A 14,821-nucleotide genomic window follows, 5' to 3' on the forward strand; every position below is an offset into this window, starting at 1 on the left:
ATGGGTCACTCATCCATACATCAGCAGAACACACTCTCTCTATCACTCACATGCTCCAGGGGAACCTGAACAGCATGTCTTTGGCTTGTGGGAGGAAACCCACAGAGACACAGGGAGAACATGCAAACACCACACAGGCTGAGCAGGGATCAAACCCATGTCTTCTCACACCACCTAGGTGCTACGAGACAGCAGCGCTACTCATTGTGCCACCATGCCATCCCCTTTCACATAATAGATGCAACTCATCCCTGAATATGTGTTCACAAAGGAAATTCACATAAAATAACTTATTACTTTAAAAGGAGAAAAACTGATAATATGTTCCTGAGCTACAAGAGTCACACTTATTTATCATCAAATATTTGACATTTGGGGATGCGGTGGCGCAGTGGGTTGGACCGCAGTCCTGCTCTTTGGTGGGTCTGGGGTTCGAGTCCCGCTTGGGGTGCCTTGCGACGGACTGGCGTCCCGTCCTGGGTGTGTCCCCTTCCCCCTCCGGCCTTACGCCCTGTGTTGCCGGGTAGGCTCCGGTTTCCCGTGACCCCGTGAGGGACAAGCGGTTCTGAAAATGTGTGTGTATTTGACATTTCTGTGTTAACTTTTAAACGCAGGGAAAATCCAATATAAAACCAAGTGCAGAATATCTGGATACCTTTAAGTCCCAGTTTAATCCCACACACTCAAAATTGCTAATACACAACACATTTGTGGACTCCCTTTTTGCTTGTCCTCATCGCAATTTATTTCACAATTATTTTCACTTTTATGGTGTTGTTCTAAGGGGGTGTGGTGGCGCAGTGGGTTGGACCACAGTCCTGCTCTCTGGTGGGTCTGGGGTTTGAGTCCTGCTTGGGGTGTCTTGCGATGGACTGGCATCCTGTCCTGGGTGTGTCCCCTCTGGCCTTATGCCCTGGGTTTTTTGTGTGTGTGTGTGTGTGTGTGTGTGTGTGTGTGTGTGTGTTGTTCTATTTTGCCATTATTGGGTGGCACAGTGGCCCAGCAAGTGCCTTACAGACAGGAAAAATATTCACGGTATTAAAAATCTTGTCAAGTTTACATTATCACAAATAATTTTCGGCATAATTACAAGTGGCGCTGACGCAAAAGTGAAAGTGATCTCTCACTGTAAACATTTCACAAAACCCACTTCAGACATTAGTTGGAAAAGAAACTACAGAACCATTAATTACTAACAACAGGTCATGAAATGACCCAAACGAGAGTTCAAGTACATATTTTCTTTACATTTCATCATTTAGCTGACGCTTTTCTCTAAAGTGATTTCCATTAAGTTACTTATAATTAAGTATACATTCATACACATATGCAGTTTCACTGGAGCAACTAGGCTGCTGAAGGATACTATAGCTACAGGGGGAATCAAACCTGTGACTTTTGGATCCAAGAACAATGGCTCTAACCACTATGCTACCAGCTGTCTCATCTTAGTTTTACAAGTGCCTTTACTCATACTCAATATTCAATTTCAGACATTTGTCTGCCAGATGAATATTATAGAGCCGTGTGCTGTCAGCCACTGACAAAAGGGTCAAGGGTTGGGAATTTAGGGTTCACAGATTTCGTTGTGGGATGCACCCATCCATCTCCACGAGCTCAGGCCAGCCATCATACATGTCACCATCGATCTTCTTCTTTTTGATCTGAAAAGACATGAAAGACAACAGAGTGTCACCCAAGGCTCCTGTGTGTTTCACATGTTTTTCAGAAAGTTTGCCAGCAGCGTTCAGCGTGTGCAGATCAGGGTGTCATTGCACTGCTTTTACCCCAAGTGTTTTCTACAGTTTATAAGTATGGAGAGCTGGGTATTTACTATACAATGCAGGTTCCCCCCCCTTTTTGGAGCACATGAAATTCTTGAAATTTGTTGTTGAAACTGCGAACCCACTGTTCAGTTTCTTTACTGCTTTCATATCCCTTTATTGTGAAATCAAAAATGACCAGAAGTTTCCAGCTAAAAGGCGCATTTTTTATAAACTGTGGAAATATCAAAACTTAGTGTTAAAAAGATGATAAAAAGAATAAAGTGACATCCAAAAATGATGCATACCAAGTTGGGGGTAGCAGGTAGGGAAGCGACTGGAGCGTTAAGTTGCAACTATCGGACCTTGTCTGTATAAATTGGTTAAAACATCTTAAGTTTTTCAGTACACAATCCTTGAATTATCAGTTACCTTGAACAAAAGCATTGGTTAAGAATCAAATAGACAGATGATAATTGTAGAATTCAGGGCTATGCCGCTTTAGCTGTGGAAAGTCTGGTGGGTACAGGCCTTTACCGAAGCAGGCAGTCAGCAGGATGGTGGTTACAAGTGCTACCTTTGGATGCAGAAGTTATTGGTTCAAACCCAACCTCCTGCTGTAGTTCCCTTAAGTAAGGTATTTACCCAGAATTACTCTAGTAAAAAACCCCCAGCTAGAAATGAACTTAGTTTAACAAGTCAATTCAATGTAACCAGAGAATTTAACAGTCATTGCCATCCTGGTACAGTTTAAAGTAATCTGCTTACCTTCTCAAACGGACTCTTGGATCTGATTCCTTTTCCTCCCACGAAGACCCAGCTATCCCTAAATTCAATTGTGGTGATGTTTGTGCTTCCCAGCTCACCAATCATTTTTTTCACTTCGTCATTGAGCCTGCAAAACAGTGTATCGTCAGTAATTTGACTTCAAGAATTATTGACAGAGTGCCACAGAGAATTATGCAAAACTGGAAAGCATAAAACAAAAGTAGACTGACCAATATTACAAATCAGAACTGTGCCACGAATTCAAGGTATGAGTATGAAAAGAATGAAGATGGGGTAAAATTTACTACAGAGAGCTTGGAGATTCCTGATGTGGTACTGTATAGAGGAGGCATTTCAGTTTAGTGATCTGAGGGAACTTGCTGACATGGGTACAGTATCAAAGCTTTAAAATATGTTTTGATGAAATATGAATTTAAATACACAGGAACAATTCCATATGAAGTCCTGCAGATGACATGTCACAATGAAGGGTAACGCAGCAAACCTACTTGGATGCCGCATCATCGAAGCTGGCAATCATCACAATCGTCCCGTAAGTGATGGTTTTCAGAAAAGCCGTCAGCTCCTTCACGTCTATAAGGAATAAGCTCCCTACATGAGTACGATGCTCTTATGCCTTCAGCTTTGTGCACATTTACCACACAGGCAATTCACTTGTTAATCTGAAAATTACATTTACTGTACTGCTTTCTGCTTTCACACGATTCCCACTGAATTAAATAGTGTGACTAAAATCCAACATGCAAGGAATACAGTAACAGACCCACCTCCAGAGTATATGTCGAAGATAGCAGTCCTAGTGAGGTTCCCGCTGTGTCCTGCAAGCACAGTAGGCAGAAAAACTCATGAGTTCTTCTAACAGACCTTCCGTTTCCCCCAGTTAAAGCAGTCTTACTTTTATTACTCTATTGTCTAGTTAACATTTATCCAAAGCAATTCTTAGAGTTCAAGATGTTTTTATCATCCTTATTATTATTTATTCATTTAACTGACACTATTCTCCAAAGTGACTTGCAATTTTACATCTGTACAAAAAGCTAGAGATTTAATCCCAAATCCTCTAATTGCAAGGAAATTACTCTATCCATTGCATTACTGACTTGTTTGATCAAGAACTTTACAGCAAGAGCCTGGGTTCAAACACAGTTCTTTCAATTGCACTGTGATGTCTCCGAACTCTGCTCCACCTGTGTTTCTTTTTACAACCAGATATCTTATTGGAGGGTAAATAAATGCCCAAGAGTACTACAGCAGGAATTCTCAAGGACTTTAACCCAAAACTTTCAGGTTAGAAATTCATGCAGGCAAACTTCTGCTCTTTGTGACCAAGTTTTGCTGTGAGACCCCTCACAGATGTCACTAAAACTGGAGAGGGACATGTTTTAACTCAAAACTGAAAATTACCCAAAGCACAAATAAATGTGTTCTAATATCTGGATTTAAAAATTGTCTTTCGTCATTGCAAATTATGTTTCTGGAAGAAAATGATGTAGTGGCACATATCTGTCACATTGTAGTACTGTATGTGTTTTTACAGCAATGAAAACACAGTAGGTTAGTGGATAAATACCGTCCACTAAGGCAATGTTCATTCCTCTTCCCGTATTCCTTTTCCCCTCACTCATCAGGCTGGAACAGACAGAAAAATTCAACATCTTAACTCAGTTTTCAAAATTAAACGCTATCTCCAGTGTCTCGTGTCTGTAAAAAAGAGAGCAAACTGGGCTGCCAGCTGGTCCAACCAGGCAATAAAACAAAAACTGACTCACTAAGAAAAGGTGTTTGAGGGTTTTTTTAACCATTATAGTCATTTCTGTGATGAACGAAGAAAGGGCTGGGTCTTACATGGTGTTCTCCAGGCAAATCTTGGGCCCTACTGCATTGGCAGCCCCACTGGTCATCTTAAACGCGAAGTGTCTTTCGGGACAGGGCTTCGTTCGGCCACAAACGTAGGTGGAGGGCTTGATGACTTCTGAGGTCTCTAAACAGTTTACACACTGAGTGTGACAGCACCTTCCAGACCACTCATTAAGGAGCAATGCGGTAAAGTACTATTGGCTTCAGTAGCAGAAATGCCTTCAGACAAGTCTGTGGGACTTACCGCTGTCTTCTTTGAGGGCTGCCTTCACTGGAAGAAACAGCAGATGATGGGTTATTATCATGTCCATTCATATCAGAAGGACTTCTTAAAGTTCTCCAAAGTCATTAGTATCCTACTTTCTTTATTTTTAACGGCATTAATGGAATGTATTTAAATATATCAGAACAAACCAGCACATATTCAAAACATGCTGGGTTTTGAACCGTATCTGTAACTTAATGCAAATCAGTTCTTCACATTAGGCCTGCATTGTCATTTCATTGGGTTTTCTCTTTCAAGTGAAAGATGAAGAGGCATTGAATGTGGGCTGTACTTGCCGACTTTGACGTTCTTGAAGAAATCCATGTGTATTTCAAGGGCTTTGTGGAGAAAAAAAACCGCAAGGATAAACGCAAAGACCCATACTGTAAATCTGAGGATTCCTGCAATGGATAGAGACAATGAGTTGAGAATAGGACCCACGTGGGTTACAATGTTCCAAGGAGCTTTTGAGGTTAACTGTTGTGCCACCTCTGGAAGGAATACCACCACCACCATGTTAGGCTTTGACTTTTGTTATCCTTTATCCTTGAAAGAACTGCAAATAAAATAACTGCCGCACAATCATCCCTCGACTGCTTCAGAACACCAGTCCAAGTGTAAATGCTGTGCTTCCACAGGCATGTGCTTAAATATATCAGAACAAACCAGCACATATTCAAAACATGCTGGGTTTTGAACTGTATTTGTAACTTAATGCAGATCATTTCTTCACATTAGGCCTGCAAGCAGACCCACTCACCAAAAACATCTTCACATCAACCCTCCGCATAATTCTAAACCCTTAAAATAATTCTGCAGTCCAAATTTGATCAAATGTCAGAAATATCGGATAAAACTTTCCACACATTTTTTGAAAATTAACTTTACTACAAAAAGCTTACCTCATGAGAACTTCCACACAAGGTGTGCTTTTGAGACTTTGTTAATCTCAGATGTGTTCTCCATGAGGTTAACGTAAAACCCCAATGTACCCAGAGTTCCGAGTTACGTTACCTTGGACTCTCATGCTGCTGGTGTATCTGCGGATAGGTCAGCAGACGAGCTCCATTCGTGCGAGAGCTGAGTGTTGAGTGACCATGCCTGCTCTGCGCATCAACACCAGTCGTTATAGCCCTCCCATCCTGGTCACCTCCTGTTGTTCTGGTAGAGCCAGTTTGCCCTTCACTTTGTTACGCACTTTACTCCTATTCTAAGTCAACATCCGGAACACTTCTTGGCAGCCATTGGATTATATCACCCCAGATAAGATATGTCAGTCTTATGCTATGAAGAAACTCTACCAGTCACTCAGTTTTCATATCAGTCTTCTATTAGAGCAGATATCACACTGACTGAAATATTCATTATTGAATGATGAACCAGGAAATCCATGAAATGAATACCAGAGAGAGGTGCACAAAATTTCAGGACATCTCACTATGGGTATATCAGTACATACAGCTGATAGCATAGGCGTTAGTAGTACTACCTTTGGATTTAAAGGTTGTGGGTTTAAGCCCCACCTCTGGCTGTAGTACACTTGAGCAAGGTACTTACCCTAAATTGCTCCGGTACAATTACCCACCTATATAAACAGGTAAATAATTGTAACCTTAACACTACAAGTGTTGCTTTGGAGAAAATGTCAGCTAAATTAATGTAAATGTATAAGTCAGGGGAGGGATGTTTTAAGTTGTAGATCTGCTTTATATTAGTAAAGGTTATATCATATTGCTGTGCAACTTTTATATCATTAAAGGCTGTTCAGGATTTGATGATTGCAAATGACTGTTCATTCTTAAAAGTCTGTTATGTGGTGGAGTAATTCAAGAAATGACAGTCTTTCCTGAGCCGGCAGGCATCAATTCTTTAGGTGGGAATTAATGGGTATGTCAGTCAGTTGCAGATCCGGGCTTTTTTTTTTCCCCCATAAAACGCCATAGTGCCACCAGCCATCAGAGTATAAAAACAATCTCGGATGTGGATCACCATCTAGTGGAAACAATGAGAAACTCAGGCCTTCTAACTGTGGAACAATAGAGAGGAGGGAGTGAGACATTTCCCACTTTTTGTGCTGCTTCTTACTCAGGTAGGGTTACCATGGTAGCAGAATGAACTCATTTTAAATTTAATGTGCTATACTGAAACAGTGGAGTTCAAGTGCACATTGCAGGGAATAGACTTACTCCAACAGTAACTTTACCAGCAGTTTTCTGATAGTTTTAGTGTAGTAAATATGCCTAACACAGGTTCTTTTACTTGACTGCGCCAGCGATCGTGTAAGCTGTACAGGTGCATTCCTGTTACTTTGCACACAGTCCCACATGCAAAGCAACAGTACAGCTCCACCCTCACTCAGACTATTACCTCCAGAAGGAATTCGGGGCTACCGGTCTGACCAGTTCTGTGATCCAACCTGCTCTCCCTGTGTTTAACATCTCAGGCTTCCTTCAGATCGCAACATCCCATCCCCCAAGGGTGTCAAATTGTCTTTGCTCTGTGAAGGCTAGGACTAGGGCCTGCACTGATGAATTTAAGATCACACTCTGTCATAGGAGCTTTCGCGAACCCATGACCTCATCTTCAAGTGAAGCATGTACTCATTTCAGAGTACAGAAGTTCTCCTTCATAGACGGCTAAAAGCTGCCAACTGCACTTTGTTTGACTCTCTGTAAGGAAGTTTACCCTAAAAGTCACCTAAATGCTGAAGAGAGACAGTTTGAATAGGATTTCACTCTTATCCTGGTCTAACTTCCTTCACAGGTAACCCTCCCACCAAAGAGAAAAAAAAAAAAAAAGTCATCCACTAACACAGGTTTTGTTGGGTACTTTCTTTTTCAGTTTATTTTCCAGATAAAGTCTAATGAACAAAGGGCAAAAGAATGTTTCCATATATTCAGATTTAACTTGCTGTATTAAATATCTGCTAGATGGCTTTACAATTGGCTGTAACAACATTTAAGGCATACTTTACTGCAGTACCATTTTAAAAAATCAAGTATTTTTCCCAACACAAAACATTCAGTTGTCATTAATTCAAATGAGCTACTCAGTCCAAAAGATGACATGAATTAAAAAAAAAAAAAAAAGACACTGAATAGCCATTAACATAAAAATGAATAATCATAATAGTAATTACAGTTGTTAGAAAATGTAGTGGTTATCCCATTTAAATTCATTCTGACTTGTGTGAGAATATTATGCAATTTCAGTGCTGTCTGGCTTTGGAAACAGTAAACCTGGGCTAGGTTCTGCAAGCAATACAATACAGTCCCCTTCATCCTCCTCATCATCATAACACAGCTATATGGACACCAAGCCCCTAACCCTTGGCAGCATGCTCTTCCACTCCTGGCCCTTGCTCTTCTTTCTTATTAAATATAAAAATAAATAAATCACACTATTAACTCACTTTTATGAGCATACACTACAGATCTGCAGTGTGCGCAATGTAACTTTTTTGTTAAAAACATCAATACCTACAGCCAACCACTGACACACAAAATCCTGACGTGTATTCAGTTAGCGTCTCAGTCAAATATGACAATTTCTGCAATGGCCTATAACAAAAATTGTTAACTGTAAAACCTCTCAGCCCTGCTGTGGCTCCCTCCACCCCCTTGTCCCAGACATCCAATATGTGTGCAGGTTTCCTCTCCAGCTGAGCAGTTCAACCCTTCGACGAGAACTTTGAGACCCACACATGCTCCAGCCCCCCCAAGGACACGAGGGGAGCTATTCTTGCCTGATGGGAATGCATCCCTCCATCTCCAGAACCTCAGGCCAACCATCATACTTGTTGGTATCTGCTTTGTTCTTTATGTACTGGAAACAGAGGAAGAGTACAAGACTTTGAGAGTCAAACTTCTACTGTAATGTCAAAGCCTTTGCCCCCAGCACAGTGCTGCATACCAGGGTGATTTACCTCTTCAAAGGGGGTCTTGTTTTTGATCCCCTTTGCTCCAACAAAGATCCAGTTATCCCTGAAGCCTAGAAGGTGGATACTTGAGCTGCCCATTTCACTGATGAGCTGCCTGGCCTCAGCGTTGAGTCTGGGGAACAGTTAGTCCGTCAGCACACCCAACACCAGCAGTCTCAGAAACAATCCTCAGCCTCACCGTTTTTAGCAAGGAAGCTCAGCTCACTCAGTGAGTGAGGAACACAGGAAAATTCCAAAATACACTGGGAAGACGATGGCTGACAGACGCCCTGACACCGAGTGAGAGCTATAGATGCCCTGTGGCAGAACAGCCAGCTGATGGTGCGGTCCCCATTAGACCCTACAACCACATGTCAAGACCTAAAAGCAACAGACTAAGGTTGCATGTGGCAACTTGATTTTTTTTTTTTAATCTGTTCATTATAACATTACTGTGTTCATATGGTAAGAAGCCAGAGTAGTTAAACACTGTATGTACTTGGTGGAAGAGTCATCAAAGGTGGCCATCATGACCAGAGTCCCATCTTCAATTTCCTTAAGGAACTTGATCAGGGTATTGACATCTGCAAAGAGTATATTGTAGATGTTAACACTTATTCTGAGGGATATTTTAGGCTGATATCCAATTCATAACCATGAGGACATGGAACAAAAGTAAATTATATTTACTTTTAATCACAAAATACAAGCTCGTTGGTTTCCATAAAACTAATCATAAAATAAAAAAAAATATTAATTAACTCACCTCCTGCCCACATGTCAAAGAAATCTGTCTTTATGACATTTCCAGTCTTCCCTGTGCAAACAAGCACAAATATAGAACAACACCTTTACTGGAAGTAAACATATTCTGTAGGATTTTGGTTTTTGTCTGCATTTATATGAAAACATTCTGGATATAGGGGCCCTTTTTACTGTAAGAGACATAAGGACTGCAAGATTAAGCCTTTGCACATCCCCACGCATTTTCTTGTCAACTGTGGTAATCCTGCCAGCAGGGTTGTGGAACTCAACTTATACATTTAAAGATCAGTAAGAAGACTTGCTTTAAGGAATAAATATCTCAACAACTATTTCCTGCTGAAAACGTTGATCAAATTTATGCAGTGAGACTTGCATAACAGCATATGACGACAGCACAGAGCAGTGCAGCCTTACTATTTACTATAGTGATGACAGGGAATCATCTCACCATCGACTAAAGCAATGTTCAAGCCTCGTCCAACATTGTTCTTCACGCCACTCATTAGCCTGAAAGGAACAAGGGTGGAGTGAGTTAGTCATGATGACAGAGGACAGAGCCTGGAAATAGGCAGAGGATGGGCTGAACCTTACACGTTATCCTCCAGACACATCTTGGGTCCCACCACACTAGCACCCCCACTGTTCATCTTAAAAGCAAAGTGGGTGGGAGGGCAGGCTTTCAACAGGTTGCATTTGTAGCGAGGAAGCTGGGTAGCTGAGGGACACAAAAGTGTATACAGGCACATCACATCAGCCGTCTCAAGTTCCTTTTAAATGCTATATTTGCCAATAAATAAACGTTGCTACAAAGACAAGCAAAGCAATAAAATGTTCATCTTCTAGCTTGGTAACAAAATGTAAGCTTGTATTTATGTAGACTGGCGTGAGATGGATGAACTTTCAAGAAATGAATGAATAAAGCTGGGACTTCCAAGACATATCTGGAATAGATTCTTGGTTTGATGTCATCTAAAGACCAGGAGTAGAACACTTTTATTGTTTAGAGACAGGAGAATTACTCACGAGGATCTTTTATGGGAGCAGACCTGCCTGGAAGAAGAACAGAGCAGAGAAGATGCTCAAGCAGGATATTCACCCTGGAAAGTACCATCACTGGACCCTAGTTGATGTTGCAATGAAATTTAGATTTTTAAGGGAGGGGAAATATTGCTCTCACTGCCTACAGCCGTTAACAGTAAAGCACAAATGCCCCTTTCCATGCCAGACTGTGACTCCTGTAGCTGACATCTCTTCAAAGAGCAGCACATCCCAAACACACTTTACCATGAGTGAAGGAAGTCCTAATTCAGGTACCAGCCCTTGGAAGTTGTTTGGGACATAATGACAATTAACTTAGTAAACTGTGCAAAGGACAAAAACTGTGCAGTTCCATTTACCACAATATGGCAAGTGTGTGCTTACCTAGCAAGCCTGTCCAGTCCAAACTGAAGGTTATTTCAAGTCTTTGGAAGGCAAAGAACACAGCAAAAAACACGACTGAAAGTAGCACGCCCAATTTCAGGATTCCTACAGAAAGTGGGGGGGGGGGGGGGAAAATCACCACGAAAATTACTACAGAACAAAGAGAGATGTATGGACTCATCTAAGAACGGGCGATGTGACCATATACTTCCACCCACACACACACCCACTTTCTGAACGGCTTGTCCCATACGGGGTCGCAGGGAACCGGAGCCTAGCCGGCAACACAGGGCGTAAGGCCGGAGGGGGAGGTGACACACCCAGGACGGGACACCAGTCCGTCGTAAGGCACCCCAAGCGGGACTCAAACCCCAGACCCACTGGAGAGCAGGACCCGGTCCAACCCACTGCGCCCCCCAGGTCACCTTAGTAAACTGTGCTCCGCTGTTGCTTAAAATAAAAGTCACAGATCAAAATTTCTTGTAGAATGTTCAAGGCATGCACTTCCTCGCTCTCTCCTATGTGATGAGATTTTTTTCGATTTAAAAATACTATTAAATCACTGCAGTGGATTTACAGCAGCATGTGTATAATCACTTTCTTGTGGAATCCACTAACACACACACACACACACACACACACACACACAGGATGAAGCAACTTACCTCCAACCCTCATGGTCCTGATCAAGCTGCCAGCCCACTTGCTATGAACGGAGGACCTGCAGTGAATAGAGACTGAAGTCAGTAACATACATCACCTCACTCATCAGTAGGAACAGGAAGTCAGTTATTACTCCTCAGGCTCCTCCACAGCACTCTGTCCTCCAGAGAGCATGAATGAGCAATGCTGAACTCTGACAGGACTGCACTGGTCAAGCCAACAGTCCCTCTGACTTGTCTGAGGATTTAACGACTTGCACACACTAGTATTTACTTTCTCCAGGTGGTCAAGGGCTCCAACACTCATGCACAGTATACGGGTAAATGCAAATATAAGTCCTGGGTGCAATCTTCAGTATCAGTAAGCAGGAGGGCAGGGTGCGTGACGTCAAGCCAGAGAACCAAAGCGATTGCTAATTATTAACTGCTACTCCACTGACAAACACGGGTAATTCTCGTTATTTACAGTTCACTTAAACAGGGAAGGAATAGGGTGTAGGGTTACTATGGTAATTAGACTGGTGTCCTTACAGGGCTTTCTAAGAAGAACCATCAACCTGCCACTCACTCCTGTTCTGTGTCAGCAGCTCCACCCACACAGTGATGCCCTTCATTCCTATTGAAAGCGTCAAAATGTACATGGGACCAAGGAGGTGGTGCAGAAACACCCCATTCCACTCCAGCGAACTCGCCATTCCCCTTTCACCCCGAAATCAAAAACGGTGCCAAACATCTGAGCGGAGTGTCCTCGGGTCTCGCGGCGCACGAGCAGGAGTTCTTCGAGGATCTGCCCTCAAAGCAGTTTAAAAGGCTCCCGGTAAATGAGATGACAGGAGGCTGGCAGCCCATCGCAGCGTCAACATTTTTTCAAAGGAATGGCAGCGCTTCTGTCTTTAGTGGAATCACCCACGTGCCACAAACACACTCGTGTGCCGTCTTGCATTTGCACTCGCCTCTTTGTAACACACCGCCCTGCACGTAGCACATGGCACGGCGGTCCAAAGCGAGAGGGAATTTCGTTCTCCTGTACACCTAACTCACCCACACGTGGGGTGACAACGAAGTTGACCTTGACGACTTCTTGTTCTTCACTTCCTTGGCAAACGTTTTTAATCAAATGTTCTCTCTGTTGACGCTGCAAACAGACAGGTGTGAGAGAAGGGTGCGAGGACTGGATCCGGCCCAGGCGAGGACGCCACGGCTACGGCTGGAGACGCTTGAAGAAAAAGAGTCAGCAGGCTGACCTTTTGATACGGCCGGCAAAGACGTTCACAAAAACTCCGCAATCCAAAAAGGACAAGTTAGATCAAAGAGCAGTTTTCTTAATTCTCCAGCTCACTCGGCGTTTGCCAAGCAGCCAAAAATTAATATGTTCAGGGTTTTCTTCAAAAAAAAAAAAAAAAAAAAAAAAAAAAAAAAAAAAAAAAAAAAAAAAAAAAAAAAAAAAAAAAAAAAAAACACACACTACAGACTGCTGCTGGAAACTAAAACACACCCGGGGAAACACATGGACTGATGACAACTGGTGATGGATAGCTGTCTGACCGCTTACACACACAGTAAGCGTTGCGCCTGGCACCATCGTAGGGAAGCAAAGTGTGCAGTGATGCAAAGTTTGTGGTTCACAGCCCAAGGAAGGCGATGCTGTTATCTGCTTTTCCCACAATGCCTCAGTAAAAAGAGTGCTACGGTTGTCGTGAGGGCGACTGCCATGGAGAAGAGGAGGAGCTCACTGGTCATTCATCTCGCACTTTCGACTGAAGGACACAGTTCACAACTGGTGATCAGAGGTAGGGTCGCGGCAGTCTGGAGCCTATCCCTGAAGCACAGAGGAGGAGGCCACTGGACACGAGTGCATCACAGGCAGGAACACACAGCCGCTCTCAAAATCACAGACTACGGTCAGTCTTGAGACACCAGTCCACCATTTTTGAACTCGGAGCACATGAGGAAAACATGCCCATTCCACACCGACTGCGTGGGTATCGAACCTACATCCTATCGCGTGGCCGACACGCTTACAAGTTGCGAGTGAAATTCAAGCAGAAGCGAACAACCACTGTTCAGAGAGACTTGGTCTCCAGCATTAAGAGCCCAGGGCACAGACACGTGGACACGTCACACACCTACCTGTCAGTCAGACAGGCTGCGTGGGGCCGTGGACAGCGATCGCCTAGCACGGTAGGGTCTAGTCCTCGAACCAAAGTGTGGAACCCTGTGTTTCCCCCCCCCCCATTAAATATTAAGTTTGCATGAGAATAATCATTCGGGGAAGGGGCTCAACACAGGGGTCCAAGAGAAAAGGTCCACGCCGCGGGTACACAGGATCGAGGACAGGGCAAAGTGAACCCAGGTCGCAACCACAGTACGTGTGTGTTGGTGGTGTTGATGTAATGCACTCCATCTATTTTTTCTGTGAGATATACGTCGCTTTGGAGAAACTAAGGCGTGTGCTAAAAATTAATGAATCGGACGCGCGACACCTGCTGCTCGCGCTGAAACAAAACACACACACACTAATCTGGATCGCGGCACTGTGCTCCGCCGCGGACACACACAAACACACAGACAGACAGAGTCAGGACAATTCGCTCCGCTACGCTAGAAGGTTGCCGGTTCGAATGATCGCTCCTGCCTGCCGCGGTTCCCTTGCTTGATCAAAGGGCTTAGGATCATATATCCTGCGGGTTACGGATTCAGTCGTTGCAAAGTTGCTGAAGTGCCACCGCCAGCCTCCTGTAGCAAAAAGCGTCAGTCAACAGTGAAGTACGAAGACAGAGTATATATATAGTACCTGTCGACGGCACGGAGACCAAGTCCCTTTTGGCGTCTCGTGTACTTGTGAGAACTTCCTGCTTCCAAGTTCTGGAAACGGAGCGACTCAGCGCTGCATTGACGTGTCGTCACCCTGTGAGACGCGCGGCACCTGCGCGCACCTGCCGCCTCGCGCTCGCCCACGGCGATCTTACGGGAACCTGCGTTGGTCGCGTGTCCGCGTGTCCTGGGCTGGGCTGGGCTCAGGACTGTTGTACGGCGGATGCGGGGTTGGGGGGGTGGTTAAGGGAATTTCACAGGTGTGCATCGACTGTCTGTAATGAGGGCCACTCTACAGGTAACTTCGGCCGTGTCAGTAAAGGTGTGTTCGCTGCCTACTAACATTTTTCACACACCGAGAATCTTTCGGCGTAGTTAACTGCATCGAAACAGAGATGTTCATTACATATAATTTAGCAGAGGCTTTTCTCCAAAGTGACTTCCAAGTTCCAACAAACTTTAGTGTTATCAGCCCACACACCTTATTCAACAAGTTGGCTTACAGTGGGGTCACTCATCCGTACATCAGTGGAACACACACACACACACACACACACACTCTCTC

The 14,821-nt window shown here is 43.7% G+C and overlaps 2 protein-coding genes across 2 annotated transcripts; both read right to left on the bottom strand.

Annotated features, from left to right (window-relative positions):
* Positions 1-935: 935 nt before the first annotated feature.
* Positions 936-5,951, bottom strand: LOC108931477 (protein FAM3C-like). The gene is made up of 9 exons (XM_018747238.1): positions 5,689-5,951; positions 4,971-5,075; positions 4,654-4,680; positions 4,398-4,533; positions 4,123-4,181; positions 3,320-3,370; positions 3,041-3,125; positions 2,532-2,658; positions 936-1,664 (listed from the first exon to the last, which is right to left on the bottom strand). The coding sequence occupies exons 1-9, from the start codon at positions 5,699-5,701 to the stop codon at positions 1,575-1,577; spliced, it is 693 nt and encodes a 230-aa protein (XP_018602754.1). The 5' UTR covers positions 5,702-5,951; the 3' UTR covers positions 936-1,574.
* Positions 5,952-7,502: 1,551 nt separating this feature from the next.
* Positions 7,503-14,435, bottom strand: LOC108931463 (protein FAM3C-like). The gene is made up of 10 exons (XM_018747220.2): positions 14,237-14,435; positions 11,446-11,501; positions 10,781-10,885; positions 10,382-10,408; positions 9,950-10,073; positions 9,807-9,865; positions 9,360-9,410; positions 9,093-9,177; positions 8,600-8,726; positions 7,503-8,499 (listed from the first exon to the last, which is right to left on the bottom strand). The coding sequence occupies exons 2-10, from the start codon at positions 11,456-11,458 to the stop codon at positions 8,410-8,412; spliced, it is 681 nt and encodes a 226-aa protein (XP_018602736.1). The 5' UTR covers positions 11,459-11,501; positions 14,237-14,435; the 3' UTR covers positions 7,503-8,409.
* Positions 14,436-14,821: the final 386 nt, after the last annotated feature.

This window comes from Scleropages formosus, chromosome 2, assembly GCF_900964775.1.
Source record: "Scleropages formosus chromosome 2, fSclFor1.1, whole genome shotgun sequence".
Taxonomy (NCBI): Eukaryota; Metazoa; Chordata; class Actinopteri; order Osteoglossiformes; family Osteoglossidae; genus Scleropages; species Scleropages formosus.